The sequence below is a fragment of the Pholis gunnellus genome, assembly GCF_910591455.1.
Source record: "Pholis gunnellus genome assembly, chromosome: 6".
NCBI lineage: Eukaryota > Metazoa > Chordata > Actinopteri > Perciformes > Pholidae > Pholis > Pholis gunnellus.
In genome coordinates, this window is record NC_136532.1 from 11,139,825 (window position 1) to 11,167,427 (window position 27,603).

At 41.0% G+C, this 27,603-nt stretch overlaps 2 protein-coding genes across 2 annotated transcripts; both read left to right on the forward strand.

Moving 5' to 3' along the window:
• Nucleotides 1–832: 832 nt before the first annotated feature.
• hip1rb (huntingtin interacting protein 1 related b) lies at nt 833–20,435 on the forward strand. Its single transcript, XM_079161704.1, has 32 exons — nt 833–1,068; nt 8,551–8,614; nt 9,236–9,378; nt 9,770–9,826; nt 10,038–10,118; nt 10,231–10,307; nt 10,508–10,569; nt 11,291–11,431; nt 11,593–11,650; nt 12,006–12,081; nt 12,308–12,475; nt 12,588–12,643; nt 12,752–12,824; nt 13,450–13,633; nt 13,724–13,812; nt 13,913–14,029; nt 14,121–14,222; nt 14,420–14,614; nt 15,017–15,164; nt 15,284–15,370; nt 15,480–15,587; nt 15,815–15,951; nt 16,672–16,782; nt 16,901–16,959; nt 17,233–17,263; nt 17,396–17,458; nt 17,608–17,708; nt 17,868–17,973; nt 18,129–18,252; nt 18,339–18,400; nt 18,883–19,113; nt 19,217–20,435. The coding sequence occupies exons 1-32, from the start codon at nt 988–990 to the stop codon at nt 19,223–19,225; spliced, it is 3,201 nt and encodes a 1,066-aa protein (XP_079017830.1). The 5' UTR covers nt 833–987; the 3' UTR covers nt 19,226–20,435.
• An 838-nt stretch (nt 20,436–21,273) lies between these two features.
• On the forward strand, nt 21,274–26,833 carry LOC306697985 (RILP-like protein 1). Its single transcript, XM_079162111.1, has 8 exons — nt 21,274–21,710; nt 22,182–22,332; nt 24,224–24,342; nt 24,449–24,724; nt 24,855–25,034; nt 25,340–25,503; nt 25,598–25,696; nt 25,930–26,833. Exons 1-8 carry the CDS (start codon nt 21,420–21,422, stop codon nt 26,018–26,020), a joined length of 1,371 nt encoding a protein of 456 aa, XP_079018237.1. The 5' UTR covers nt 21,274–21,419; the 3' UTR covers nt 26,021–26,833.
• The last annotated feature ends 770 nt before the right edge of the window (nt 26,834–27,603 follow it).

A 27,603-nucleotide genomic window follows, 5' to 3' on the forward strand; every position in this document is an offset into this window, starting at 1 on the left:
TTTATTAAAGCCAATCAGCAGAGGACATTTAAATAACCAGAAGCAGATGAATTAGAGTGTCTGATCTATTGTTGACGTTTTAAAGTTGTGAGCCTAATAAAACAGCTGCACCTCAATGTGAGGTACATTTCGCTGAATTAATTTATCGTAAATAATATCATAAATATCCCACATTTATCTACTTTCATCAGCTTTTTTTCTCTTGTTTCTGTCACTGAATTATCCTGAAATACGAAAGACATTTTAAACAGTGTTCATTTTATTTTAGAGGACTTCACCATTGTTTGCATTCTTTTCCTATCCATCTTGGGGGCACAAATACCTACAACCATATGAGCTGCTGTGCTACATACAGTCCCAATTCATCCATACTATTATTGAGTTTGCTTTAATGACATAACATTACTTGTAATAGATATGGCGAATAGTACGATGCTTATGGGCTGGCGCATGTTTCCACGTGTCACAGCAGTCTAATCGGAGCATCATTTCCTGGTTTATTATTTCACAACTACTTGACTGTTATTGTACAAGCAGATGCAATCTCGGGATTATAAAAAACAATTATAATCCTCATGTGTTTCGATTTCATTGAGGTGACGTCACTGCATGCAGCTGAGAGAGACGGACAGATGAGCGTGCCTCGTCAAAATAAATAACCGAAATACAAAGCACAATATAACAAGGGAAATGCTGATTCAAAACGCTTATCTGCGATGATGTCGGCGGTAGAAGACATGATGATGATGATGATGATGATTTCCTCTACCTAGGGGGAGGATCTATCTACGTAACGCGCTCATTGCTCTTCCTCCTTCAGCCGCGATGCAGCACCAGCAATGAAGCCGCAGCCTGGAGATGTCCCATAGAGACTATGGGGTCTAGATAGAAGAACGCACCGCTGATATTTCCGCGAGCCCTGGACGTTTTTTTGTGTCTTAATTTATTTAGTTTCCTTTCTAAAACCGTCATTGTAAAAACCAGAGGATGAACAGCATTAGGCATGGGAAATCCAGACGAACTGAGACCAATCTCGGAGCGGAGAGGGATCATTTTGACAAGCAGCAGGTAACAAATACAGGCGGAGACAGCGAGACTCGTTAATGCTCACTTGCGCTTTATACAATCCCGCTGTGGTTTCACTTGGCGATTTGTGCGTTTGTGCGTGTGTGTGTGTGTGTGCGTGGTGCTCACAATGAAGGCTACCGCATAGGCCACATTTCCAATTAACACCTTGACTTGAGAATTGAATGTTTAAAATGTGAATTAAAGGGGAAGTTTACCCCAAAAGGCGAAATTCATATTTGTTCCTCTTACCTGTAGTGCCATTTATTAATGTAGATTGTTTTTGAGTGAGTTGCCGAGTGTTGGAGATATCGGCAGTAGAGGAGTCTGCCTTTTCTCCAATAATGATGTGGCACTCTGCTCGTGGTGCTTAAAGTGGCAAAAAAATACATTTGAAATGTATGAGTTTGAGAAACTCCACACCAATGTCTCTGTCCAGAAATCCTGATCTGGGTTCTTAAATACCCCACAGACCTGGTTTTGTACAATTTCATGTTTTGTACACTCTAGATTGATAAATAGCACTACAGGTAAGAGGGAAAATGTGTACTATTTTGTAATTTGTGGTGAATTTTTCCTTCAAATGTCTTGAAGGCATCTGTCTACTTGACAAAAAGTAGACTTGGGACTGAAAGCCGATCGTGTCCATACTGGGCTCTGTATTGTCACAGCATTCAGTCCTCCCTGAAGTCTGTAAACTGCCATCATGCTGATCTAGTCTTTCCTGTTTGACAACCCTTCCTCCCATACAGACATTTGTTTCTCAGTCTTTAACAGCCTTGTTGTTGGATTTAGCACTTAAATAGCGCTTTAACTTTGAGCTATATTACCCTTGTGGAGTACTTCAGTGAGTCTGATTCAGTTTCCTTTCTGTGTGTGCACTGACGGAATGAGGTTTGTCACATTTGTCATGCAACGAAGGGTGCTTTGTGGTTTCTGGCAGTTACCTCACTGCAGTCCTTTGCCAAGTAAACTCATGTATGCTCTTTACCATCGAGATACATTAATGTAGACAGTATTGTTGACTAAGCACTTTAATCTGTTAAAGTCATGGGGCTCCCCCCCCCCCTCACATGGAAATGTGAGATTCAGACAAGGTTTAGTAACTACACAAACTGTTGAACAGCTGCCTAGGAGTTCAGTATTATGCTATCTAAACTGGGCTGTGCCTTTCCTCCGCTCGGCTTATATTCCTCTGTCAGTGTTTTATTTGCTTATGAAGCACGTGTAGAGAGGTGGAGCCGAGGTGCTTGGCCCCCTGCTTGTCTTTCATCTACACACCTTCTTCCTCACTAAATAGCCAGAATAGATCATATGTAACCGGTAAATCATAATCATGTATGTGTGTATGTCTGTGTGTGTGTATGTGTGTGTTTTCCCCAGTCACCTCCCAACTGCATGTTTGTTGCCCGAATTCACTTGTTAAATGTTGCAGCAGATTTGTTGATAAGATCAGCAAATGGCATCAAGCAGGCCCAGTTTTGATATCTAGACATTGTTGCCCTACTAAGTTTCATGCTGCAAAAAATGTTCAACAGGGTATGTTGTGTAAAGGACAAGTGTTTAAAATCCACAGCTTATTCAGAACTGAGTGGAACTAGTTCCATTTGTAGCTTTGAACTTGAACTTGTTTGTATGAATGACTGTCGGGTGCCACTGCTCAGCTGAATGAATCCACTGGGCAATATGCTAATAAAGTAGGCAGTATGAGGCAGAATCTGATCCCTGATTATTGTACGGCTCTTTACCACCTCCTAATTAGCATTTTACTACAGGTAGTTTTGGTGGAGGTGGAGACTCAACTGGGGAACTACTTCCAAAATGTACTGACTAAGCAGTTTTGAAATGTCAAGTTGTGAAACTATTTAACCTTGATATGTTCAAAAGGCTGCTGTGTGTAGGTGGGAGCCCCTATAATCCTCTATCATATATATATTTCCCCTTGTCATAGAGTTTCTCAGTATTGCTGATTCATCAAGTGCTCTTACTGAAACCTCACTGTCACTCCTCTCCTGCGTTCTCTCCTCTTCATGTTGACCTCGGTACCAAGGTGAAATGTCTCACACAGCGTCCTGTGTGTTTGTGTGTAGTGTTTGCTTTCCCTCACTCTTGTTGCCTGAGTGAGCGCCCGTGAGAGAGGGAAGGGGGATGGGAGAACCAGAGGGCAGAAACGCAGCTACTGAGTTGGAGTAGAGAGAGAATTAAAAGCATGTTGGTCAGGATTGTTTCACCCTTTTATTAAAACAAAATAAAAGGCTGATGTGTTAAGTGAAGACTTTGCCCAAATTTTTTTAAATTTTGTCTAAAAAAGACTAAGATAAAAGTCCTAAACAATGTAATTATAAGACTGTCTCTATGATATAATATATATCGATGTTTTGTGCCCTGGCTCCCATCATGTTATACAGCAAACTCCTAATCATGAACATCATGTGAATCATTATCTAATTAACCAGCCCTGACAACTGGCCAAAAAACTGTCTGGTTGCTAAAGAACCATTTGTCTTTTGTTGAATATTTTCGTGGATGGAGTGTAAATAATGAACTTATATTAATTAAGACAGAACTTAATAATGGGACACGACTCTATCTGTGCAGTCATTCAATAGTTATCTTAATTATTGGAACTTTCTTAAGTTCCTCCATCCATGCTGCTTTTGTTAACATAGTTATTCAAATTAAAGTGAATTCTCTTCAGTGCGAGTTTGATTGTATTTGAACAGTCTTTTTTGACAAAATATGTATCTTATTTTGCATGAGTGTTTGTATTATAGCTGTTGCCATGTTTGTCTGGAGTAGCTATTTGCTAAATCGCCAAGTGGGTCCTTTTTAATCCATTGAGCTTAGTAATGGATATGATGTATGAACACAATTTGTTGTTAAATTATAGCAACAAGAGTAGACAGTAAACCTGAGGGATTACAATTTGCAGCACATGAGTTGAACACTACGTGTGGTTTTGGGGCTGGAAGAGTGCCTTTTTATATATCTGTTTAGGGACGGATTAGCAGTTAGAAGGAGAACAAAACTGGATGTCCATGTGGGTTTCTTTGTTATGATTATTGCCTGTGTTGATGTGGGAGAGGCTGGTATACTGTAATTAGAAAAGGGACAAAGAAGTTGTAGGAGCCGAGCAACACAATAAGACAGGAATAAAATGCGAAAGTAACCTTTTTAAAACCATTTGATCTGAGAAATAATATTAAATTGACAAAGCTGTTTAAAAGCAAACTGAAAATTGTGTCAAGGATGTACTTCATTTTGCGTTTGCTTTATTGAGTCTGTGATTCACGGCTTACACTGATTTGATGAACCGGTCAGGTGAATTGTTAGCATTCCTGTTAGTGCTTCATCTAGTCATTAGGTGTGAACTGTGCTAAAGACTGTTTGTGACCTTGTCCGCCAGAGCCCCAGCAGCAGTCTGTTGAATTAAGCTGATAAGGACCTCCAATAAGTGCTCTCGCTTCGGGGCATTATGTCCAGTGAGAAGCAGCTCAGGTGTAGCGCTGATGCTTTGACTTCATTAACTTCGTACACTCGGCCACACCAGGATGTCCAAGCACATGGATACACTGCTGAAAGGCAAAGATGACAAGGTAAGGCAGAGACTCCTCAAGGTTGGAGGTATTCGTGCAGCGAGGAGACTGTGGAGTGACCGTAGCGGCTACAGTAATGCTAGCTGCCAATAGACCTCATGGCAGGCCTCAGGGATTAGTCCAGGCTTTCCCTCCCTCTCACTTCTCCTCTCTGCTGGTCGGAGGATTTACTGACGCTTGAACCACATGCAGCACTAACTCGTTGGCCAGTCGACAGCATGTCTGGTGCGTTTGGACCAAATTGCTCCGTTTAGTAAAAAGTTTGGATTTCATCTGACTTACATTTGACCGTGGCATTCAGGAAATGGTGTCTGTGTTTGTGTAAGTGTGTGACCTGGGTGTAGGTTGACCAAAGGCTTGATAGTGAGACTTGTATTATGTGTAGTTGCAGAGCTTTTCTCAGTTATAATGAAAAAATACAGTAAAATAAGAAGTAGTTGCATTTGTAGGCAATTAAACAAAGGTGACTAGTAATAACATTAACGGTAAGTTGATTTATCGATCGGATAAAACATTTGATGAAGTCACCTTGATCTCCAAGAAATTATGATGTTCCATAGACCAAAGGGTTAATCAAGAAAATAACATGCAGATTAATCGATTATCAGTAATCATTAATTGCAGCCCTTCTAGTAATTGAAGGGCTGCTACTGTAGTTTGTAGTTTTGAACCAGTGCCTATTACTTCCCCAGTAGCCTTGAGCAAGGGAAGGTAAGGGTATGTACACTGCAGTGCTCCAACGAGTGACACTGAATTCTGTATATTTGTTTTCCCCCAAAAAAGCTGCAATACAGTCCACTACCTGGTGGTCTTGTGCTAATTATGACAGTTAACTGTATGTAGTATTTGGTCCCCCTCCATCTCTTGTCCTGCGTTCCGTGTCAATTGATTCAGTGTGATATGATTGTCTAAATTGAATAACAAGTACATACTAACTCAAATTTATCAGAAACCATAATTATTTTTGCTCTAAAGTTCTTAATTTATTTAGGAAATACTCATAACAACTATTTATTTAATTACCAGGAAACATGCTATATGGTGATATGTATCGTAGTCGAGATATGAAATGACCTGTATCATGGTAGATTTTGGCCCTGTCACCCAGCCCTACCGTCCCTTCCCTCGCTCTCTCGCTGCTCTCTGACTGACAGCAATTCTGAATGTACTATCGGAGTCTCCCTGCAGCCTCCCTGCTCAGCGGCCATCTGTTGAGACCTCAGTGCCAGGCCCTGTGTGCCAGAGCGCGGCCCCCATCCAACCCAATCTTCTGCCCCAGCTGTCGGCCTTCCTCCCCCAACAAACCCCTCATTGTCACACGGGCCTCCACGCTAGCCCACTGCACTTGCCCTGTGTAAACGATGAGGCGGCAGTTCATTTGCGTCAGAAGCAGTCCACCCCTCTCTCACTCTGAACGCCACAGTAGCCCCTCTGTGCTTTGTTATGTGACCATGTATGTTTTGGTGGTTCTGTGTGTGTGTGTGGATTGGGGGGGGGGGGGGGGGCGTCGACTCCCATGGTTTTGTAATGTACTAAAGAGGCTTTTATATGGTTGGTGGGATTAGGGATGTCTGCCACTGATATGTTATGTTTCAAACAAAGATGTGACATGGATTTCTCAGCCTCTGTTTGAGGGTAAGAGCAAAGAACCAGAGTCTTATGCTGTCATGTACTGCTATGTGCAACTTCTACTACATGCTCTGGTTACACACATGTTTCAGTTGTGGTTTTATGCGGGAAGATATACTTTGGGAAGAGAGGCTGAGATTGAAGATGCTTCTGCTTTAATGCTTGAACTATATTTTGGATTAGTCTCTTATGTAATACTGTGATGGTGAAGCTGGCTTGCCAGCATCATGGAGATTATATGAGTCTCAATGGATGTGTTAAAAGGACACAGTCCACATAGACAAGTAGATGTGAATTTGTATTACATTTCTGACTACGTTTTTCCTATTTTGGTGCAAATTGTTTTGGTCCATAAATAAAATTATCACAGCTAAGCGGGTTGGGGAGAGAATGTGTATTTTCCCAGTTGTTTCCCTGCACGAAGACTATCAGTTCTGGTTGATTGCAACACCTCAGTGTAGATGTTCTCTTTAAACAAAACACAGCAATGAATTGTGACTTAAGGCGGGGACCGCCACACAGTTTTTAAGCCTGATTTAGCTTTGGGTGTTGTCACTGTAGACCAGGGTAAATATTAATGGTGTTTAGCAGCATAGATGCTTATGTAATTGTTATGCGTAAGTATGTCAATGTTTCAAATCTCTCTTGTAGGATCCCAAAAGGCAACATCATAGTCAGGAGTGTTTGATTTTATAAGAGATAGTGGTTCTACATGTTCTACATCTGCTGTGCAGTTGGGCTCAAATTGAAATAAATTTGACTAGATAATCCAAATTTAATTGAAAAGCCAGGAAGGATGACGAGAGATAAATATTAACATACCTCATTGATACATTTCCCCCCAACCATGAAATAACTTGTTTTAAAATACTTTTCAAAGGTCTTCATGGAAATGCAGTTCTAACTGTGAATCTCCCTGCACATCGTACAGCCCACTGTCTAGGACTTTCTCCATCTTTTTACTACATCTTGTTCATGCTTTCTCTTTGCAAATCACAGCCCTAAGCACAGCTGCTGTAAGCCATTATCGGTTTCATGGTTATTACAGCATCAAGATACTGTGAAGAAATGCATTATTACTCTGAGCAGGACAGTCTTTGTTTTCAGACTTGTGCAGCAAAGCAAGAAATGATGCGTGTGCATCAAGGAAGGAAGAAAGAAGATACAGAAACTGTGCAAATGTCTTTTTTTTTTCTATTCAGTTTTTTCTTTGTGTCCTATAATTGGAAAAACCTTGTAAATCATTTGGCATTGAAAGTAGTCCATGAAAGAATAACATGTATACTTTTGCTCAAGAGGGATTTATGGCTATCAAATTTGCAGATTAGATCGTTTCTAAAACGATTAAACAAAGATCGTTAAAAATATGTTTACTCTCTAAGCTATAATTCCATTGGCACGAAAGGGGGATGACCATGAGGAGCACCCTGGTGTAACCTGACCACACCAGGAACTTATCATATTTCCTTTGTATCTGAGGTTCATTGAAATAAGTAAATGTCTATGGGGACACATATTCAACAGTGCGGAGATCCAGACTGCGTGCGTGCGTGCGTGCGTGCGTGCGTGCGTGCGTGCGTGCGTGCGTCCGTGCGTGCGTGTGTGTGTGTGCGCTTTTTTTTGTCTCGCCCTATCCTGCTCCTTTTCTGCTATACTTGTTTTACCTGCTGGACGGGTTGCAGAGCAGCTTTTGTGCTCTGTGGTACTGGTGACACTCAGGCTCTCATTATCAGGCGGATAGTATGTGATGTTATCTTTTAGATGCATGGTTTCATCACACACATTCATTTAGTTGACATTGCAGGTAGGTTAGCAGCACTAGATATGGAAAAAAAAGGTTTGATTAATATCTTAATCAAGATGTCCGTGACATAGCACCAGTAATGAAACAAATGGAATCTGCATGACTTCTTTTCTGTGGCCATCATTTTACTTTAAGTAAGTCTAAGCGTAGCATCAATCTAGCTGCTAGTTCATCCTGAATTGCTAACTGAGTTTTTGGTCAGTTAAAATCAGGCTAACCAGAAGGTGAGAGTCAAAAGTCCTTCTGTGTGTACACAGTGCAGTCATTGTTTCTCTGATTCATTCCTGTCACTGCAGCGCAGCCCGTTATCGTTTGTTTGCCTCCAAGTCTTTATTTAACTTCTCATGACTTATGTATTTGTCGTTATGTCTATTGTAAGCCCTACATTTGATGGTTGTGTGGGTGGAGAAGCAAGCTGTACAAGATCCAAGATTAACTCCTCTCCTCTCCTTTCAGCTGAGCAGCATCGGCAAGGCCATCAACTCCTCTGAGATGCCTGTGAAGGAGAAACATGCACGACGTATCCTTAAAAAGAAAAATGAAATCTCGTTTCAAATTAACACCAAGAGAGTTTTACTGTTCTGTTTATATCAGTAGTGTGTGTGGCACTGCCTTCACAACACAACTTGTCAGGTCATTTATTTGTAAGACATTCACATCCTATTAGTGTCTCTTTTTGGACAGAGTTGTCATTATTAACCTTCATTGAGGGAAATGTGTCGGCACAGTTAACATTATTTAGTCATCACGAAACAGCATTTTGGGAGAACGTTTATTCAGTAATTTGATGTATTTCCTGTTTGAACGGAATATTACGATGGGATCGAACAGAAGGCACAATTTAGAGGTGTAAACCAATAAGACACTACAGGCAGAAAAAGGCAATTGTATTGTATGTGTTGGTCGGAGGGATGGGGCTGCTCAAATCTGTGATGGCACACAAAGGGGTTACCATTAAGAATATGTATATCCAAAGAGGATAAAGTAATGGGACATAGATAGAGAAATACAAATGGTCACCTAAGATTTTTCCTAAAAAGGTGTATATCATGGAAACCTAGCTACCGGGAATATTTTCTTTTCGTTGCGAGATTGTGTGGGAATGGTACATGTTGTACGTGCTTCCTTAACATGCCAACAGGAATCATCCTGGGGACTCACAGGGAGAAGGGAGCCTACACCTTCTGGTCCTACGCTCTGGGCTTCCCTCTGGCCAGCAGCTCCATCCTCAGCTGGAAGTTCTGCCATGTACTGCACAAAATCCTACGGGATGGACACCGCAATGTACGGCAGCAAGTTACCCCTCTCCTACTGCTTCTTACTATCTGGGACACCAGGGAGATGTTAAAAGAGCAGATTTGTTGAATGATCAAAGACTGTTGCAGCATCATGAGTTAAACATTAAGCCTGGAAAAATAATTAAACATAAAGCATTTGTTAGTATGATGAAATGTAGAAAAAAAACCTACATCATTTTAACTTCTGTGTCTATATCTATATATATATATATATGTTTTAAATATTGACTTTCTTCCTTGTTCTATTATGTCTGGTAATAACCTCTGAAATGGTTCACTTTTAAAGTGTAAATTAAGGCTTTGTCCTAAAGGCAAATGCCTAACATTAATTTTAACGTAATGACAAGAGTTGTTCATTCAAGCTGTCACCTTCACAGGTTTTACAAGACTGCATGAGGCATCACAGCTCTCTGGTTGAAATTGGGAAAATATGGGTGAGTCCTTGCATCTTCTTTATTACATATTTTCCTGAAATTATTTCAAAAGAATGCAATGCGAGAAATATACATTTGTGTTTAACTGGATTTCCTGTAAAGCCTGAAATAATTTCCCTCCAGGTAGACAAAAGGCTTCAACTCGACAAGATCGATAGAATATATTTAAAAATATTATTTGTGCTTTATTCTTGCCCACCTACGTTTCCAGAGCAACCTCCATGACAAATATGGACAGTTGGTGGTTCTGTATACCAAGCTGCTCTGCACAAAAATGGAGTTTCATGTGAAGGTAAGAGCATCCTCCGTCGTATGATACACCTAATGGATGACTCAGCAAAATGATATGAATTCACACAGTGAATGGGAATAGACGCTAAACCTCCATCAATGCACCTCTGCAGCATTCGGAAATCCCAGCGAACCTGGAAGTCACCGATGAAGTCCTGGAGCGCACTGCAGGAACCGACGTTAATAATGTGTGAGTTTCCAAATACTGCAGGAAGTGACTTTCTTTAATTATCTGTTTGGCCTTAAACCTGCAGTCATGAGCACAGCTGCTGCCTGCCAAACTAGCAAAAAAACGACAAAAATGGACAAGCCCTGCTGCTCGTTTACTGCCACAGGGTCACATCATTGTTTCTTTTCTGTCTTACGGAGGTATCAACTTCTCTCCTGCAGGTTCCAGCTCACAGTGGAGGTGTTTGATTACTTGGACGCGGAGCTGAGGCTGGCCGAGACAGGTGAAAAAAAAACAACCTCCCACCTTTCCCCCATCCTATTCTTCCAAGGAAGAGAAACTTGAGCTACAGTAGAGGGCTGCAGCCTGCTGACATTATCTATTTATGTTCAAAAGCCAAGAGCCCTTTGAAGAATAGCTTATTGTGAGCAACTCTTGTCCTGCCTGTTTTCACATAGACTGTCGTCCATTTTTTTTTAGAAAGTGATTTCAATCCCTTGGTGCAGTTTTAACTAATGTTCAAGGAAATGCCTTCAATTAGAGAACATTAAGTTGATTTCCTTCAGTGCAACTGCAATGATATGCTCCTCCCATGCCTGCAGGGTGGGGGCCCAGGATCATGTCTTGAACACCGTAAACAAATTTTGCAGCTGTGAGAGAAGTGTACTTGTACTCTTAGCAAGACACTAAAATTAACAACAAGAGAATACACTTTTTAAAACTAACTCTGCAACAGTAGCTGATTCAATGGAAGAGTCTGCACTTTATTTCATCAGGATGATTTACAGAATGGGTAAAAGTACAGCCTATGTTTGCAACACAAGAGGCCTTTATCAATTATCCAATGAGGCTTAGACGTGGGCATCATTTAGGGGCCAGCATCTAAAGCGTTGTGCAGCACAGATATTCAAAAAAGGAAAAGCACACAACAAAATGTTTGGTGTGACAGTCAAAAGTAATTCTTAACATTCACTGTATGCTCTTGTCTGTTATCTGTTTCCCAGTGATCCGACAGCTCAACACATCCATCGCCATCTCCACTCTCACATCAGGCCAGTGTCGGCTTTCTCCACTCATTCAAGTTATCCAGGACTGTAGTCACCTCTACCACTTCACCGTCAAGCTGCTGTTCAAGCTGCACGCCTGTAAGAACGATTATTACTCCCTCTTAGCCTATAAATCAATGGAAAAATGTGTTAAATGTTTTCGATCAACAAAATAAAGCAAGTCAATTATGGCTGTAATTCAAGCTATTGCCTTGAAATTATGTACGTGTTTTAAAGCATAAGAACAATGTGGATTTCAGGTCTCCCCGCTGACACCTTACAAGGACACCGTGACCGTTTCCATGACCAGTTCCACAGGTAGGACATCCACGGCATCAGGCTACGAGTGAATGAGAGTGGCTGCAGTCATTCTTTTACCAAAGGAAGTGTGCAACATAATCCTGCCTCACCCAGCAGTGCCTATGCAAATGTATAGGCACTGCTGTATAGGCACTGCTGCACATGCACTGCTTCCCATCTCCCGCCCTTTGTGGTGTGTCAGATAGTGTCACGGTCACAGACGCCTATATATGTTTTGCTGCTGAGTTCAGAGAGGATGGCACAGTTTGCCATACCCGCCATCTGTGTTTACAACCCTTTGTATCACACATGAAAGCCATCTAATAAGTCTGAAAAACTGTATTCTATTAACTTGTTGTCCTTTGTTCCACAGCCTTAAGACCTTCTTCAATAAAACCAGAGACATGCTGTACTTCAAGAGGCTGATCCAGATCCCCAAGCTGCCTGATGTAAGAGTTCAGAGGGATAGGGAGAGGTGGGATGACTTCAGTGCTGAGTCACAGCCTCCATCTTGGATGTCAATGACCTCACTACTGCTACTGCTAGCTACAAACTCGGGAAATTTGCTTATTATTTACGTACACGGCTGTGATTTGTTGAAGCTTGCTATGAAGGTTTTCTCATAGACGACCATAAATACAATGGTAACATACCTTTTATCTGTCTCCTTGTCAGTCCCCACCTAACTTCCTGCATGCAGCCTCACTGGCTAAGCACGTAAAGCCAGTGGTGGTCATCCCTGATGAATACGAACCAGAGCAACAAGAGGACGACGACGATGATCCCGAGCCGCTCATCGAGGTCAGCGACGTCTCAACACCCATCATGCAGGCACAGCCACAGGTATGGCACATAGATCACTTATGCATACAGTCACTTGCACTCATACAATAGTAAGGTGACGCTGTATTTGCTTTTTTCACTTCTTATTTATCACTATTTCACTTTTTCTCAGCAATTGGATATATTTGATCAGACGTTTGGACCTCCAAATGGAGGCTTCGATGAACGGTGAGCCAGGGTGTTTTTAACTGTAGCCTGTGATTGTCAATCAGACTATTTGGTTTTAGTATGCAGTCTGTGCCGGCACATTATGATTGTGTGTTTTCTGTCTGGCAGGGAGCTCCAGCTTGAGAGACAGAAGCAAGACATTGAGTTGTTGAGAGCAGAGCTGGAGAAAGTCAAAGCAGAGGTAAGGACTGTTTGTACTGAATCACCTGTTTCAGGCTTCTTTTATGTGCATAGAAGAGGTGTGGTTGTAGAAGGCATTATTATCTACGTGCAAAGGAATCTGGGTCATGTGTTGGGTGGATGCAAATGCTGCTCCTGTCATGTGGAATGTGGCAAGTAGCCTCTGAACGAGACAGGGGTGTCCAGTTGAGATTTTTGACGTCACGGATTCCAGCTTGCTCTTTTGCCATTTTTTTGGCACGTCATCCCTTTTCTCTCCACGTCATCCCTTTTCTCTCCACTGTGTATCATGTTTTTTTTTTTCTATAGGCCCTTTTCACAGCAGCCATTTTCACATGTCATTGCAGGGTAAACATTGGTGTGGTCATAACATTAATTATGGCCCTGTTCCTTTTAGGTGAGCCAGGGCCGTGGTTTGGTGCAAGCTGGCTCACTGGAATGGCTGTGACACACTAAATAGAATGGGACCGTGATATGTTTGATACATTACACCTGTGCAGACGAGCTGGTGGTGTTATAAATGCATCTTGTGAGATGAAAATGTTGAATATTGAACAAGATTTGAATTTGTACTGATACCAGTAGTTTTTTCCTAAAATGCAGATCTCTCTTTTCCCCTCCTGAAGGCTCAGCGTTACATCACACAGCTGAAATCCCAAATCAACAGTTTGGAGGCAGAACTGGAAGAACAGCGTGCACAGAAGCAACGTGCTCTTGTGGAAAATGAACAACTGCGCATGGAGCTGGAGGCTACGCGTCGCCGAAACGCAGAACATGAGGGCACACAGGCCGTCTTCATTGAAGCAGAAAGTAAAACATAGTGAATACTATCTCTCATATACACGGGCAAAATGTGGTCAAGTGCATCTGATAATGCTGTCATCTGTCTTTGCTGTGCAGACAGAGCGCAGGCCACTGAGCAGCGGTACAATAAGCTGAGGGAGAAGCACACAGAGCTGGTGTCCAGCCATGCCGAACTACTTCGTAAGGTACAGAAAGACTGCAGACCAGGCCGCGGATGTTTGTTTTTAATTAGATGTCAGCGCCTGGCTGTGTGTGGTAACGCTAAATGTGTTAATGTGTCGACAGAGTGCAGACACTGTGAGGATGCTATCAGCAACCCAGCAGACCCAGGAGGAGGTGGAGAGGACCAAACAGGAGCTGTCGTTTGAGGTTGATCGAATAAAACAGGAAGCTGACATGAAGGTTGGTGTTTTTTCTTTACAAGAACATGGACATTTTCAGAGCAGTGCTCATGTCGATGGGTTTAAATAATGCTGTTTTATTATCACTGTAGCTGGAAGAGCAGAAGTTTGAAATGGAGAAGCTGAAGAGAGAGCTGGAGGAGAAGATGGCAGAAGTGATGCGCATCAAGGGGACTCTGCAGAACAGCGAGATGGTGAGTGTTCACCTGTAACGTTAAAAAACAGCCACCACCTCGATGATGTTTAGCTAATTCACCACCATTTAGTATTTGGAGTTGTTCTGTGTTTAGAGGCTTGAGACATGTCACACATTTTTCGGATGGGCTTTCCTTCCGACACTCAAGGCCATCTGCCTCTTCTGGCTTCCCTCATCGCTCTCTCCCTTTGCCAGACGTCGGCGCAAGTGAACAGCTCACTGACGGCTCTGCAGGCGGAGAAGGAGCGTCTGATGCGGTCTGTGAGTGAGAAGGAGGCGGAGGTGTCGTCTCTGCGGCAGACTGCGCAGGTGCAGCAGTCGTCACTTCAGACGGAGCAAGAGAGGAGCAGCAGGGAGCTGGGAGAGCTGCAGGGCAAACTGCAGGAGAAGGTCAGTCAGGACGGTCGAGCCGTCAATGTAAATGTATTCAACAGAAAGCAAGGGCTTTTAAGATATAATCTAAGAAATACAACAAACGAACAACAATTTTGGAAGAATACATTTTTTTGAATGATTAGAATTTCAAAACATAAAGCAGAATGTGTGTGTACATGGATGCATTTACAGGGAGAAATGTGCAAATGCTCTATCTGGACTCCCTGCACTCTACTTTAGCCTACTCACTGCACCTAAATAAGGGCAATAAGGACACAGGCTTCATTTGGTCATTTTAGTACTCTACAGTAACAGTAAATCTTGTTGTCAGTATATTTCTGTTCTCAACATGTATTAAACCATACACGTATGCATGATCTTTTGATTGTGTAATTGTGTGTGTCCGTGTACATGTAGTCGAGTCTGGAGGAGCAGCTTAAACAGAGGCTTCTGGAGGAGCAGTTTTCTCTGCTGCAGGGTACCATCACAGAGGCTGAGAACATCATCCAAGATGCTGTTGCAAAACTGGATGATCCCCTTCATCTACGCTGCACCAGCTCTCCAGGTCAGACCCCTGTTCTGTTATTTCAACAGACATAAACTGAAAAGATTAACAGCAAAGTGACTTTAACAAATCGTATGTTTTTTTTTTTTTCCAATCCTCTGTTTGTCCTTCAAACACAGATTACCTTGTAAGTCGGGCGGAGGCTGCACTGGGCTCCGTTGACAAAGTGAAAAAGGGCCATGCAGATTATCTGAGTAACATGGGGGGTGAGTTTTCTCTGCTTCTGATTCAACGTGATCCTGCTGACCTCATGAGAGTTTGTGGCTGGTTTGTTGATGTGGCGTACTGCTCTCTTACTGTTTGCTCTTGTAACAGATGCTGGAGGGCTGCTGAGGGCCCTGACCCAGTTCTCCCACTTGGCTGGGGATACAATCATTAATGGCAGCGCCACTGCACACATGGCACCCACAGACCATGCAGACCGTAAGGAATATCTGAATTACATCATTGGCATTACATTAGTTGTATTAGTATTTATTACCCACACCATTCATTCCAATGTTAAGGTAAATCTCCGTCATAAATATTGATATTTCCAATCCTCAGCTTTTGTGCTTCAAGATGAATTTGAAGAGTGAGTTTAAGTGTCAGTGTAGAAAGAACACAGCATTATGTTGAATAGCTGATCACGGCCCTTTTACACCTAACAGGACTGACCGAGAACTGCAGAGGCTGTGCCACTCAGAGTCTGCTGTTCTTCAAGGACCTGAAGTCCAAGACCACCCTCCAAAGGGCAGACCCGGCCGCCATTCGAGTGATTGTTCAAAAGATCCTTCACTTGGGCCAGGTGAGAAACGCTAACACAGAATATCTGTATTCATTTTTTATTAAATATTACTACCTGTAATTGCCGGTGCCTTTGCTGTCGTTGCAATATGGAGACCCAGTTTCACAAAATGAGATATGAATAACAGTTCTGTAAATAAGTATGTTCTTTAAATGAGTACACTTCTCTGACACAGTTTGCCGCTTGCAAATGATTAATGTCCCTGCAAACAAAGAGACATCATGCTGCTTATTTAGCATTTATTAAGCATTCCTACCACCACTTGTTTCTGGGACAGTGAGGTAAACACAACTCCCACAGCTGAAAAGTTGGTCTCATTGATTTAAAGTGGAGATGCACTCTCAATTTAACCACTTTATTCTTTGCTTTCATTGAGAAAATAAAACGCTGGATTCTGGCTTTTGACTCAATGTCAGCGGGTGTTTGTATTACTGATACATTAACTATTTTAGATTCCGTCTACAAAAATACGAAATTCATAGGAAGCATCTCCAACTACTTCCTGCATTATGAACACTGTAAATGCATCAGTGTGTTCTAATGCAGTGTTTGGAGGTGGATATACAATTTGTTGTCTTTCTTACATTTGTTATATTACATACACATATTTTATGATTATTTCTGCATCAAGACATTTTCCCCAGTTTTAAGTCCTTTCTAATAGTGCTCACTTGTATTTTTCTTTATCATTACTAATCATGTTTCTCTTGTTATATGTAGGAGCTGCGACCAAAAGGCATGGACGTTCGTCAGGATGAGCTCGGAGATCTGGTCGATAAGGAAATGGCTGCAACATCGGCAGCTATTGAGGAGGCTGTCCGCAGGATTGATGTAAGTAATATTAAACTTACTTTAAGATGTGCTAATATTATCTGTAAGGAATTTACCTGTTGTATTGTGCAGTGTATCTATTGTAACTAATAAATGTCATGAATGGTTTTGTATTTAGGAAATGATGGATCAGGCACGAAAGGACACATCAGGAGTAAAACTGGAGGTCAATGAAAGGTTTGTTTATTTTTGAGACTTCAAACGGCAACTTGTAACAAGATTGATCATCTGTTTAAATCTAATTAATATCAAACTGGTGGGTACAGTTATAGTCTGTCAGATTTTAAAATCTCTCATCAGACTAATAATAGTTTGCTGAGCACAATACCCAAAAGCATCCTTTGTGTTTGTTGCCCTTGTTAACCTTTTGTCATTCTTCAATGAATGTTGTTAACTGAAGAAAAAACTATGAATCACTATGTACACTCAGTATTTCACTCTTTATTACAGAATCCTCAACAGCTGCACAGACCTGATGAAGGTACTGTAGTTTGATGTATTTCAACTAATATACTGTATGTTCTGTACTGCCATATTCTACCCTGCATATGTCCCGTTTTTAATTATCATCCTAATTTCCTGGTTCTTCTTTGTTATCATCCACTCTTCGTAGGCCATCCGCTTGCTGATCATATCGTCTACGGACTTGCAGAAGGAGATTGTCGAGAGTGGGAGGGTGAGTCACACTGTTCTAATTTTGAATCCATAACTTGCAGCTCGGTTTTGTTTGAATTAAACAGCTTTTGTTTCAAACCGGGAGCTGCTCTGTTCCATTCAGAAAAACAACAAACGGGGACTAACGGTATTATTGTTTGGCTTGTTCAGGGTGCAGCAAGCATTAAGGAGTTCTACGCCAGAAACTCTCGCTGGACTGAGGGGCTAATCTCTGCTGCCAAGGCTGTGGGATGGGGAGCCACAGAGATGGTGTAAGTCTTACAGGACATTGCGTCTTCGTTTGCAAAGTGCATGTGCCATTATAAGAAAAAGATTATTGCAGCTGCCAGAGCTAGTTTTTCAAGGCACATTGCTGGAAATGTTGTGTTGCACCTCAGACACAGTAAACATATTTACCTGATCCCTCACAGGGAGTCTGCTGATAAGGTGGTGCTGCACACAGGCAAATACGAGGAGTTGATTGTCTGCTCACATGAAATCGCTGCCAGCACAGCACAGCTGGTTGCTGCCTCAAAGGTAATAGTCTGATGATTTCTAAGAGAAATACAATGATAATACTCTGAGATGCTGTATTATTGTAGAAATAAACTACTATTATGCTAATGAGTTTGTTGGATTAGTGTCTAAATTGTGTGATCTGGTCTCACTCAAGCGCTCTCCTCTGCACTCAGGTTAAAGCGGAACGCAACAGTAAGAGGCTTACAGTTCTCCAGCAGGCTTCTCGCCATGTGAATGAAATGGCAGCTAATGTGGTGGCCTCAACGAGGACGGGAAAGGAGCACCTGGAGGAGAAAGGTGAGTACAATTTGATCTGTGCACTAGATCATTGTGGACTCTGATGAGCATTTGTCTAATAATTCTTAAACACTTTTCACATGCAGAAACCATGGACTTCTCTGGGTTGTCAGTCATCAAGCTGAGAAAAGAAGAAATGGAGTCACAGGTAAGACATGGTCACGGAACTACGAGGGGTTTTAAAGAGTGATTGCTAAAGGCTGGAAGTGCATGTCCCTTACTTTTGATATTTGTTAGCTACTAAAAACATCCACTCTTATTTCTTTACAGTTCAATTGATTTTAAATGTATGTCTAAATGTATCATCTAAAACACAGGTCATATCATATTTCTTTGATCTTTCCTTATCAGTTGTGATTTAAAAGCTCTGCAATCTTATTGAAAACTGGACCAATTACAATTAATATATTCAGCCATACATAAACTCAAAGAAAACACAACACTGACAGATTAAATGCAAGCACAGGATATAATACTATAATGACCTGGGTTACTTTCCCATTTCACATAAATGAGCCTGACATGCAACTGATTTTACATGGAAGTCATTAAACGAACCTAATTTGAACTAAATATAGCAGAAACTTTTTTTAAACATAGATAACTCCCTGGTTATTTCCCGCCCCTCAGGTGAAGGTGCTGGAATTAGAAAGTCAGTTGGAGAATGAGCGTCTGCGTTTGGGCGAGCTGAGGAAGAAGCATTATGCGGTGGTCGGAATTCCTTCAGAGCAGGTTTCTGAGGGGAACGGTGAAACCAACTTGCTGGACCTTCCTGTCACCATGTCACCAAAACTCAGCAAGCCTACTCTCTTCAAGAAACCCGCTTTGGCCCAGAAACCCAACGTACCAGCCAAAACCACGGTAAGGGATGTGAAGAAAAGGCAGCGTGTTGCATGTGATAAAATATGATGGACTTGTTGATAAATCCAATATATGTTTGTCTCTTTTCTTCTGTATGTTACAGTTTAAGTAATGCCTGAGAAGATGAGGAAAACTCTCCACTAATGGATGGTTGGATTGACCAGATTCACCATGTTGTGAATATATGGTTCCTTTTAAGTTGCATGCTGACAATCCTCTGCCTCATTCTGCATTTCACTGTTTTCCCTTTTTTTCTTTCTTTCTTTTTTTGTTTTTGTTTTTTGCCAAAATGGACCAGAAGCCTGATTTTTGACCCTTGATGCCCGTTAGGATTATGCTGTCTTTACCCCCTTTTTTAAAAAGGACACATGCACATGCTGTCCAGGCAGAACCCTTTTTATTTTAGTATTTGGCATACAAATAAAAAGGATAATATTTTAATTTTAGGCTGTGTAAAAGTATTTCTGTTTTTGCATCACAACCGTTTTAGATGATTAAGTACTACTGCTGCTTTTAGAATATAAACCTTGATAATAACTACAAAACAGCATATCTTGTAGTTTGTATGTTAGTTTTCATCATGCTTTGGACAACCTTTTTGCACACTATTTTGAATGTTCATCACAGAGCACATCACATTTTTCTTTATGTACACTCTATGCTATTTATGTTGTGGTGGGAGGTAATGGAAACCTGCTAATCACATCATGTGTGACATGTTGCTGCAAACGTTTTACATACCTCTGGCTTTGCCTTCATGATAGAGAGTTTTCCTTTTATGTGCAAAACAGCTTTCTTTCTCAAAGGTACAAGATTGTCTCAGAGGCCTTGGAATGTACTATATTAATGCATTGAATCATACCTGTAAAGACATACAGTCTGTATAGGACTGTGCCACTCGCACTAAGTATAATTTATATCTACACTCATCTCTTGAATGTCCCTTTTATTATAGGAGAACCTGGATATTATGTTGAAGCGTGTGTGTGTGTATATACATATATATGACTTAATGCTTGCACACAAATATCGGATGTAGGTGTCTTTAAATGTCAAATTCTTCTTTTTGGCTGAATGAAGATTTAGGGTTAGTTATTGTACAATATGAAGGTTCACGGTCAAGCTCTCTTTGCCTCTTGTAGCCTTTCATACAGGGTCTTAAAAATGCATTTATTTAAATGTTCTTTTCTTTCCTTTCCTCTGTACGAAATGTCTTTATACACTCAGATCTATTAATATATTTTAGTAAAGATAATAGTAGTTTCACCTTGTAAGAAGTGTAAATGTAAACAGATGAACAATAAATGTTTAATTTAGTGTCCCATTGTGTTACTTTGTCTCTTATTAAGCTTTTTTTGTAGGTCTTATTTGTTCAACAACTTTGATCAACAACGACATCACAAAAAGCACATTCAAGAAGACTAAAATACAATACAAATTAAAATACGGTATAAATATTAGATATTGGCAAGGTTGGTTGCTAAAAATGAATTGAGTGAATATTCCATACATACCTTCTTCTCATATTCCTAACAAGAAACTTACTTACCTTTTTTTGTTAATAGAAAAATTACACGTATAAATATTTAATAGTTTTTGTCTAAAATGTAATGTTTTATTCATTGCTTATTACTGGCTTCCTGTACCTCAAGTGCTAAGCAGTGGTGGGATATTTTAAAAGCTGACTGATGTGCATAGAAGGCCAAAGCATGCGCACAAGGACTTTGAGTCAACGTGGAGGTACGGCTGCTGCCTTCAGGAGCGGTTGTAAATATGATATTTCCTCAAACACGACGGTGAAATTATGCTAATATGGGGATAACACGCAAACAGGGATATACAATGATAGTCAAAATAATGTATTATAAATATTGTATATTATTATTGGTCAGTATACGGCAATATTAAACACTGGTGTTTCAACTGACAGCTTCTAGCTCTATCGCTTTTATGCCAGTTCTGCGTATTGTCTTGCACTATATTGTTAATTGTAGCACAGGTGTAAAAAAAAAAAGAAACACTAGGCACCAGCGACCCAGATGGAGCTTCATTACTTGAACACTGACTTGAATGTACGCTAAGTAGTGACATATACGAGTTTTCGTGGGGACATTGAATGCAGCATCACAAGTAACGCTCCGACGCTGGAAAAGTGTTTAACTGTCAACAAACTGAAACAAGTCCTCTCCATGTTCAAACACGCTGCGGCTAGCTTGGGTACATTAGTTGTTTTTTAAAGCAAATGTGAGTCTCCTTGGAGACGGATATGTTGAATGTTGGAGGTGTAAATAAAGCAGAGGTCAGACATGGAAACCTGCGTTATGTCCGCGCTGGACAGACCCGCTGCGGAGCTGACGGTCATGGATGTGTACGACATAGCGGCGGTGCTCGGACGGGAGTTTGAGCGGATCATCGACAGGTTTGGGTGCGAGTCTCTGGTCGAGGTGGTGCCCAAAGTGGTGCGGGTCCTGGAGCTGCTGGAGGCCCTGGTGAGCAGCGGAGCCGCCGAAAAGGAGGCCGAAGAGCTGCGGAGGGAGCTGGAGAGGCTGAGGCAGGAGCGGAGCGACAGATCCGGGCAGGAGAAGAAGCACCAGAAGGTCTGTGTGTACCCGTTTATTGGTTTGTGTGTGTGTGTGTGTGTGTGTGTGTGTGTGTGTGTGTGTGTGTGTGTGTGTGTGTGTGTGTGTGTATACTTGTCTGTCTACCATTCTGTGTGCTTTGTGTTGGCATTTGTATTTTGACCTTTCAAGCACCATCTACAATGGTGAAGAAAAGCTGCAAATCTCCCAAAAAGTGTTTGATTTGTAATCTTTAAATTGCTGAACAATTAACTTTTAGAGATATTTTTTTTTCCGGCAGTCAAACCTGATAAATCTGTTAATAAATGTAGCAGTATTTGTGATAGTCACAGATATTATATTACTATATGATTATATTATTGCATCAGATTAGTGTAGTTGTAATACCAATGTAGCAAACGTTCCTACACAAACTTAATTACCATGCTATCATATGCTATCATAATGATTAGGGAGCAATTAATTAATTTGTGGTACACTTCTGCTCAGGAGTTGGAGCTGGTGGAGGATGCGTGGCGAGGAGAAGTCCAGAACCTGCTCTCTCAGATCACGCAGCTTCACGCTGAGAACAAGAGGCTGTTGGTGAGCCTCTCGCTCAAAGAGTTCCCCGTCACACAGGAGGACCTGCAGAAACAGGAGGGTGGGTTGTCTGCGCTGTCGACTGCCCACCAGGGTTTCACTGATGGGTTTTGGGAGGTTTCAACTTAGATCAGATATGGGATAAGAAAAAAATGGGTTTTAAAAAAAATACTTATTATTATGCCAGTTTCTTCATCTTTCCAGGTGTAAATGCAATATTATCATCATTAATGAGATCCACCTTTTCCCAAGTTCCTAGACACTCGGGAGCCCACTCTCAAAGCTCTAGGACCTTCCAATCATCTAACCCTAACCCTTATCCTGTGCTTAAATTAGACAAATTGTCTCATGAATGAGATTTTGAAGGGCTTTAATTTTGGAGTCCTACATCAGAATGTCCTGGTTATTTCAGAGTGAGACCTTGAGGTGGTCTGCTATTAGCCTGTCGTAAATTATGTTGTAACAATGCACCATTTTCTCTAAAATCTCATTTGAAATTAGACAAATTGTCTCATGAATGTGATTTGAAGTGAGATCATTAATGAGATCCACCTTTTCCCAAGTTCCTAGACACTCGGGAGCCCACTCTCAAGGCTCTAGGACCTTACAATCATCTAACCCTAACCCTAACCCTTATCCTGTGCTTAAATTAGACACATTGATCAGCCATGACACTTTTTTTTCCACCGTTTTTTTTAAAGAATTTTTAAGAATCAAGTGTTCCCAATATCAGTTACATTCTTTCAGTGACGGTAGGCTGCCAACTCACCTGGATGAGTTATATGCATGAGTTGTACAGAGTTGAGATAGAAAGTTAAGTTCAGCTATCAGAATCAGTATCAGGAGAGAAATAGTTTGATCAGCTTAATTATTGTCCCAAAGGGCATTGGTTCATTGCAATTCACTAATGCCTATAAACAAATCTATTGTGAAAAATAGTATGGCTATGTAAAATATACAAATGTTAAGAACATGTACTAAGTGTCTAGTACAATAACTACTAATAATCACAACACAGAGCTCTGTTGCTGTTTGAAGTCTTGCCATGCGTGTCGTGTGGTACAGTATCTTGTGAGGACTAAATTAGTTTGGTCTTGGCTGAGAGTTCCAGCACAGATCCGATTCATGTTCCAGATGTGTGCTCACTGCAGATTTGTGTCGCGCTGATTAACCGCCTGCTGTACGTCACACATACTCACCCTGATGTTGTCACATGTGATTCCACAGTTTATGCTGCGTGCTTGCACGTTGACATGAAAAACGGGGGGCTGTGAAGAGAGGCAGTCAGGAGCTTGTAAAGGAGACTATTTTTAAAGCAGACCAGAATATAATGCTCCTGTGTGAGACTTTCATGGTGGCTGCGGCTATACTTACTGTCAGGGCCACAGTGCACAAAGTGCTTATAAACATGGTCATCCAAATGAATGGGTACTGCGTCATATGATCACTTTGCTTGTTATTATTTGTCTAGAAATACATTAAAGGGGTAGTATATGCTTTAATATATTGATTTCCTACCATTCTACTCAACCATTAGTTTTACTTTGTTTTGGTTCAGTGTGACAATCAACAGACGCCTGGAATGTGTTTGAGATAAAGCAATCCATCCCAGTGAGGTTTTGACTAGAAAAATTACATTAAATTAGATCTCCATTGTCATGGGGTAATACAATTGCAAGAAGTGTCTATTCTGAAACTCTTTTTAATGTTATGTTTATATTTAGATTTTAGAGTCGCTTGTCAAACGTGTAGCGATTTGAATCTTTCTCGTCAAATGCACTTTGCTGAATTTAGTCATTTAATTTATTAAGAGTGTTGCCGTTTGACACAATATGAAGCCCTATGGCTAAGTGGATGATAAGAAATAAATGGTTGAGAAATGAAATGAATGAATCCTCCTGTTAGATTGCATTTGTGATTCTTGTTATGCGTTTTGTTTATGATACCCACAGGAATGTCGGAGAAGGAAAGGCAGGTGATGAAGAAGCTGAAAGACTTGGTAGATAAGCAGAGGGATGAGATCCGGGCTACAGACCACGAGCTGACACTAAAAAACGAGGATGTTGAGGCGGTGAGGATTTAGACCATATACAGCACCTATACTGGCACCTGACAAACTGTTCACATTAGTTTACAATTTACCTCCTAAGTCACAATATAAATTTCCTCAACTATAGCTCCAGATGCAGCAGCACCGGCTGATTAGAATCAACCAGGATCTTCGTCACAGGATAGGAGTGATGGAGGCGCAGGGCAAGGCCCTGATCCAGCAGAGGGCCGAGCTGGAAGCTGCAGCACAGGCACGGCAGCAGGAGCTGGTCGCTCTGCAGCTCCAGGTCACAAGGCTGAGAAAGGACCTCCTGGGCTGCGAACTGGAGAAAGAGGTCACTGATATAGAAGAAACCTCTTTTACCAGATCTGGGATGTCACCGCCTAAATCACCACAGATGACGGTAAGAAGAAGAAAAAGGGCTTATCTTCAGCAGGCTGGAAACCATGCGCAAAATGTATTTGAAATTAGGTTTGGCCATAGTTCATTAAGTCTGGCAGGTTTTAAGTGGATCTTTTTTGTTACCAATCCAGTCCTCGCCATCTAACTCCATCAAACCCAATTCAGTGTGGGTGGAGTGTGGAGGGGACCCTGGCTTCCTGGCAAACTGCTTTGAGCATGACATGAGTCCTTCACTTCTCCCAAGCTCATCAAAAAGAGAAAATAATGAGGAAGAGGGTGACAGAGACGAGGACACGACAACATCGTTACTGGTAAAAACCTGTTTAACTCCCACCTGTACGCAGTCTGACTGTGGTTATAGTAGATGCCCACACTATTTACATAAAACATGGAGCATGATCATACTGGCATGCTGGTGTGTCCTTAAGGCCTTACAAGCATATTGGATACATTTCCCATCCCATGAAACATTAGAACATTTTTTTTTCGCATTGCTTAATTCTTTCATAGACAACTGTAGATATGAATTACCACCACCACTCTGCAGTTGGCAGAAATATGTATCAGTTTAACCCTTCTGCTCCAGAGAAATGCTGAACATATGTTTTGATTGCAGAAGGTGACGGATGATCCAGAGCAAGAGACAGAGACAGACAGCCTGGAGCAGGACTCAGACAAACCTCGCTTCACCCTGCAGGAGCTGCGGGACGTCCTGCAGGAGAAGAATGAGCTCAAGGCCCAAGTGTTCTTGCTACAGGAAGAGCTATTGCATTACAAAAGGTCTGTTTTTTTTCCATGAATGAAGATGTTACTAATCTCAACTACACGCAACACTGATGCAAAAGTTTACAATGACCTGTTACGTATCTCTCAGTGAGGAGTTTGAGGATGACATCAGCTTCATGGTTTGTCCGCCATCTCCTCCACCATGCTCCAGTTCCACTGATCAGGCCGAATCAGGAATTAGACGCTTGTAAGTAATGAGTTGACTTTTCTTCATTCACCAACTTTTACAAATGCCATCAGAGAAACACTCTTAACTGATTGTACAGGAATCTGTAAAACAAATAGCGCTTGTTTTTTGAATCATGTGAGGTGTCACTGTGGTTCACATATAACAGTGATTAGAGATCACAACAACTCTTCTCATACTTTTCTCTCTCTCCATCTCGTTGTGTCACTATTTCCATTGTCATCTCTGCACAGGATCTTCACTGCCATAATGCCGATGGTGGCTGCCGGTTTGATTGCAGACGACCCTACATTGCTGCCAATCAGAAGACTTTTCTTTGTATGAATTATACGATTGGTCTTCTTTTTTCCACTCTGTTGTCTACACCAGTTTGTTTCTCTCAACAAAGGTTGTCAATAGACATATTTACAATAATTGATTAAGTTGCTTAACTTAACTAAATCTGTATGGTGTTTACACAGTGTCAACTTTTATAAAACATTTTGGCCATATCTGGACCCTTTAATGTGTGTTTATGACCTCGAAGTGGCATCATCAAAAATCATAACGTGTAATGATGCACATGCTGCTGTAATGTCAAGTATTTTAGCACCCAGGTTTCCCACTACATTGCTTGATCAAAATACAGAACTTCTGTCACTGCGTTTCACAGAAGATGGATTGAATTTCAAGTTTCTTATCAGTCTCTGAATAATGACATCAAATGTCAGCGATTGGTCTAGCTGCTATAAGACCGATAAATGGAACATCTTGTGTCATTTATGTTTAAGTGGTGTTAAGATGTATCTGATTATATAACAAATTAGTGTCAAGTGTGAGAGAGTCATTTTTCCATGTGCAGCAAATGAGCTGGAGGATCATGTGCCTCTATTTATTTTATTATTGTGCTTCGTCCCCTGAATTGATGAAAAGAGGATGTTACTGTATACCTGCAGCACTACATTGTGGCACCACCTTCTATGGTTTACACCAGTGCAATCATACTGGTAAAACACCAGTAGGACCAGTAAACCTATTCCAACAATAGCTCAATAATGAGTACTGTAAAAACATGCCCTAACAGCCAATACGTGCTGCGTTGCATCTGTAAAATAATGCTTCTCCAGAATAAAGTAATAAAGTTTTATTTTTCATCTTTTTCATGTTGTTATTGTGTTACAATCAAATATGAATATGGCTAAAATACATGTGCTAGATGTAGGTTTTTATGGCCTTTTGTGTAGGCAAGAACCTTTCCTTGGTCATTTAATTTTAATAAATAAATAAAAATAGAAGAGAGCTAAAATAATACTGTCTTGAATCCTGGAGGATAAATGCAGGTGTTGCAGCAGCACAATAACAGAAATAAGTACGGATAAATTGAGAAACAATTATTAGAGGAATATAAAATTAAATAGAATAGAAATAAAAATGGAAACTGCAATAGAAATAGAACTCAAAGTTCCAACATAATGGTGTGATAAGTAGCAGCAACACCAGCACAGTGTACACCAGATTAATACTGTAAATATGATAATGAATGATACTTCGTGGTTGTACGTATTACTATGGACATATATAGTACGTAATGTAATAAAACAGTATAAGGTATTAATAGAACATTTAAAATTATATATGGTATATAACAACATAAAGTATATAAACAGTCCACAAGAGAGAGAGGGAGGGAGAGCAGTGCGCGTGAGTAAATTAAAAAAAATAAAAACATTAAATCACGTGCTTTCCCACCTGATGCTGAGAGAAGAAAAACTAAGAGCTCTAACTCAAACTCCCTTCACTACCTGCGTTTCTGTAACATGAGCAAAGTAACCGTGTTCACGTATTGACGATGTTGAGTAAGTCATCTTGACACATGTACGATCTTTGTACTCACCTGTCGCTAGGATACTTTGCCCTCCTCTGCTGCC

Bases quoted from the DNA above. Each gene is read 5' to 3' on its own strand.
- LOC306697985 (XM_079162111.1), top strand. From the start codon at position 21,420: ATGGAAACCTGCGTTATGTCCGCGCTGGACAGACCCGCTGCGGAGCTG. The intron at 24,343-24,448 runs GTGAGGATTTAG...CCTCAACTATAG, and splicing joins AAAACGAGGATGTTGAGGCG to CTCCAGATGCAGCAGCACCG. The intron at 24,725-24,854 runs GTAAGAAGAAGA...TTACCAATCCAG, and splicing joins CTAAATCACCACAGATGACG to TCCTCGCCATCTAACTCCAT.
- hip1rb (XM_079161704.1), top strand. From the start codon at position 988: ATGAACAGCATTAGGCATGGGAAATCCAGACGAACTGAGACCAATCTC. The intron at 11,651-12,005 runs GTAGGACATCCA...TTTGTTCCACAG, and splicing joins TTCCATGACCAGTTCCACAG to CCTTAAGACCTTCTTCAATA. The intron at 17,264-17,395 runs GTACTGTAGTTT...CACTCTTCGTAG, and splicing joins GCTGCACAGACCTGATGAAG to GCCATCCGCTTGCTGATCAT.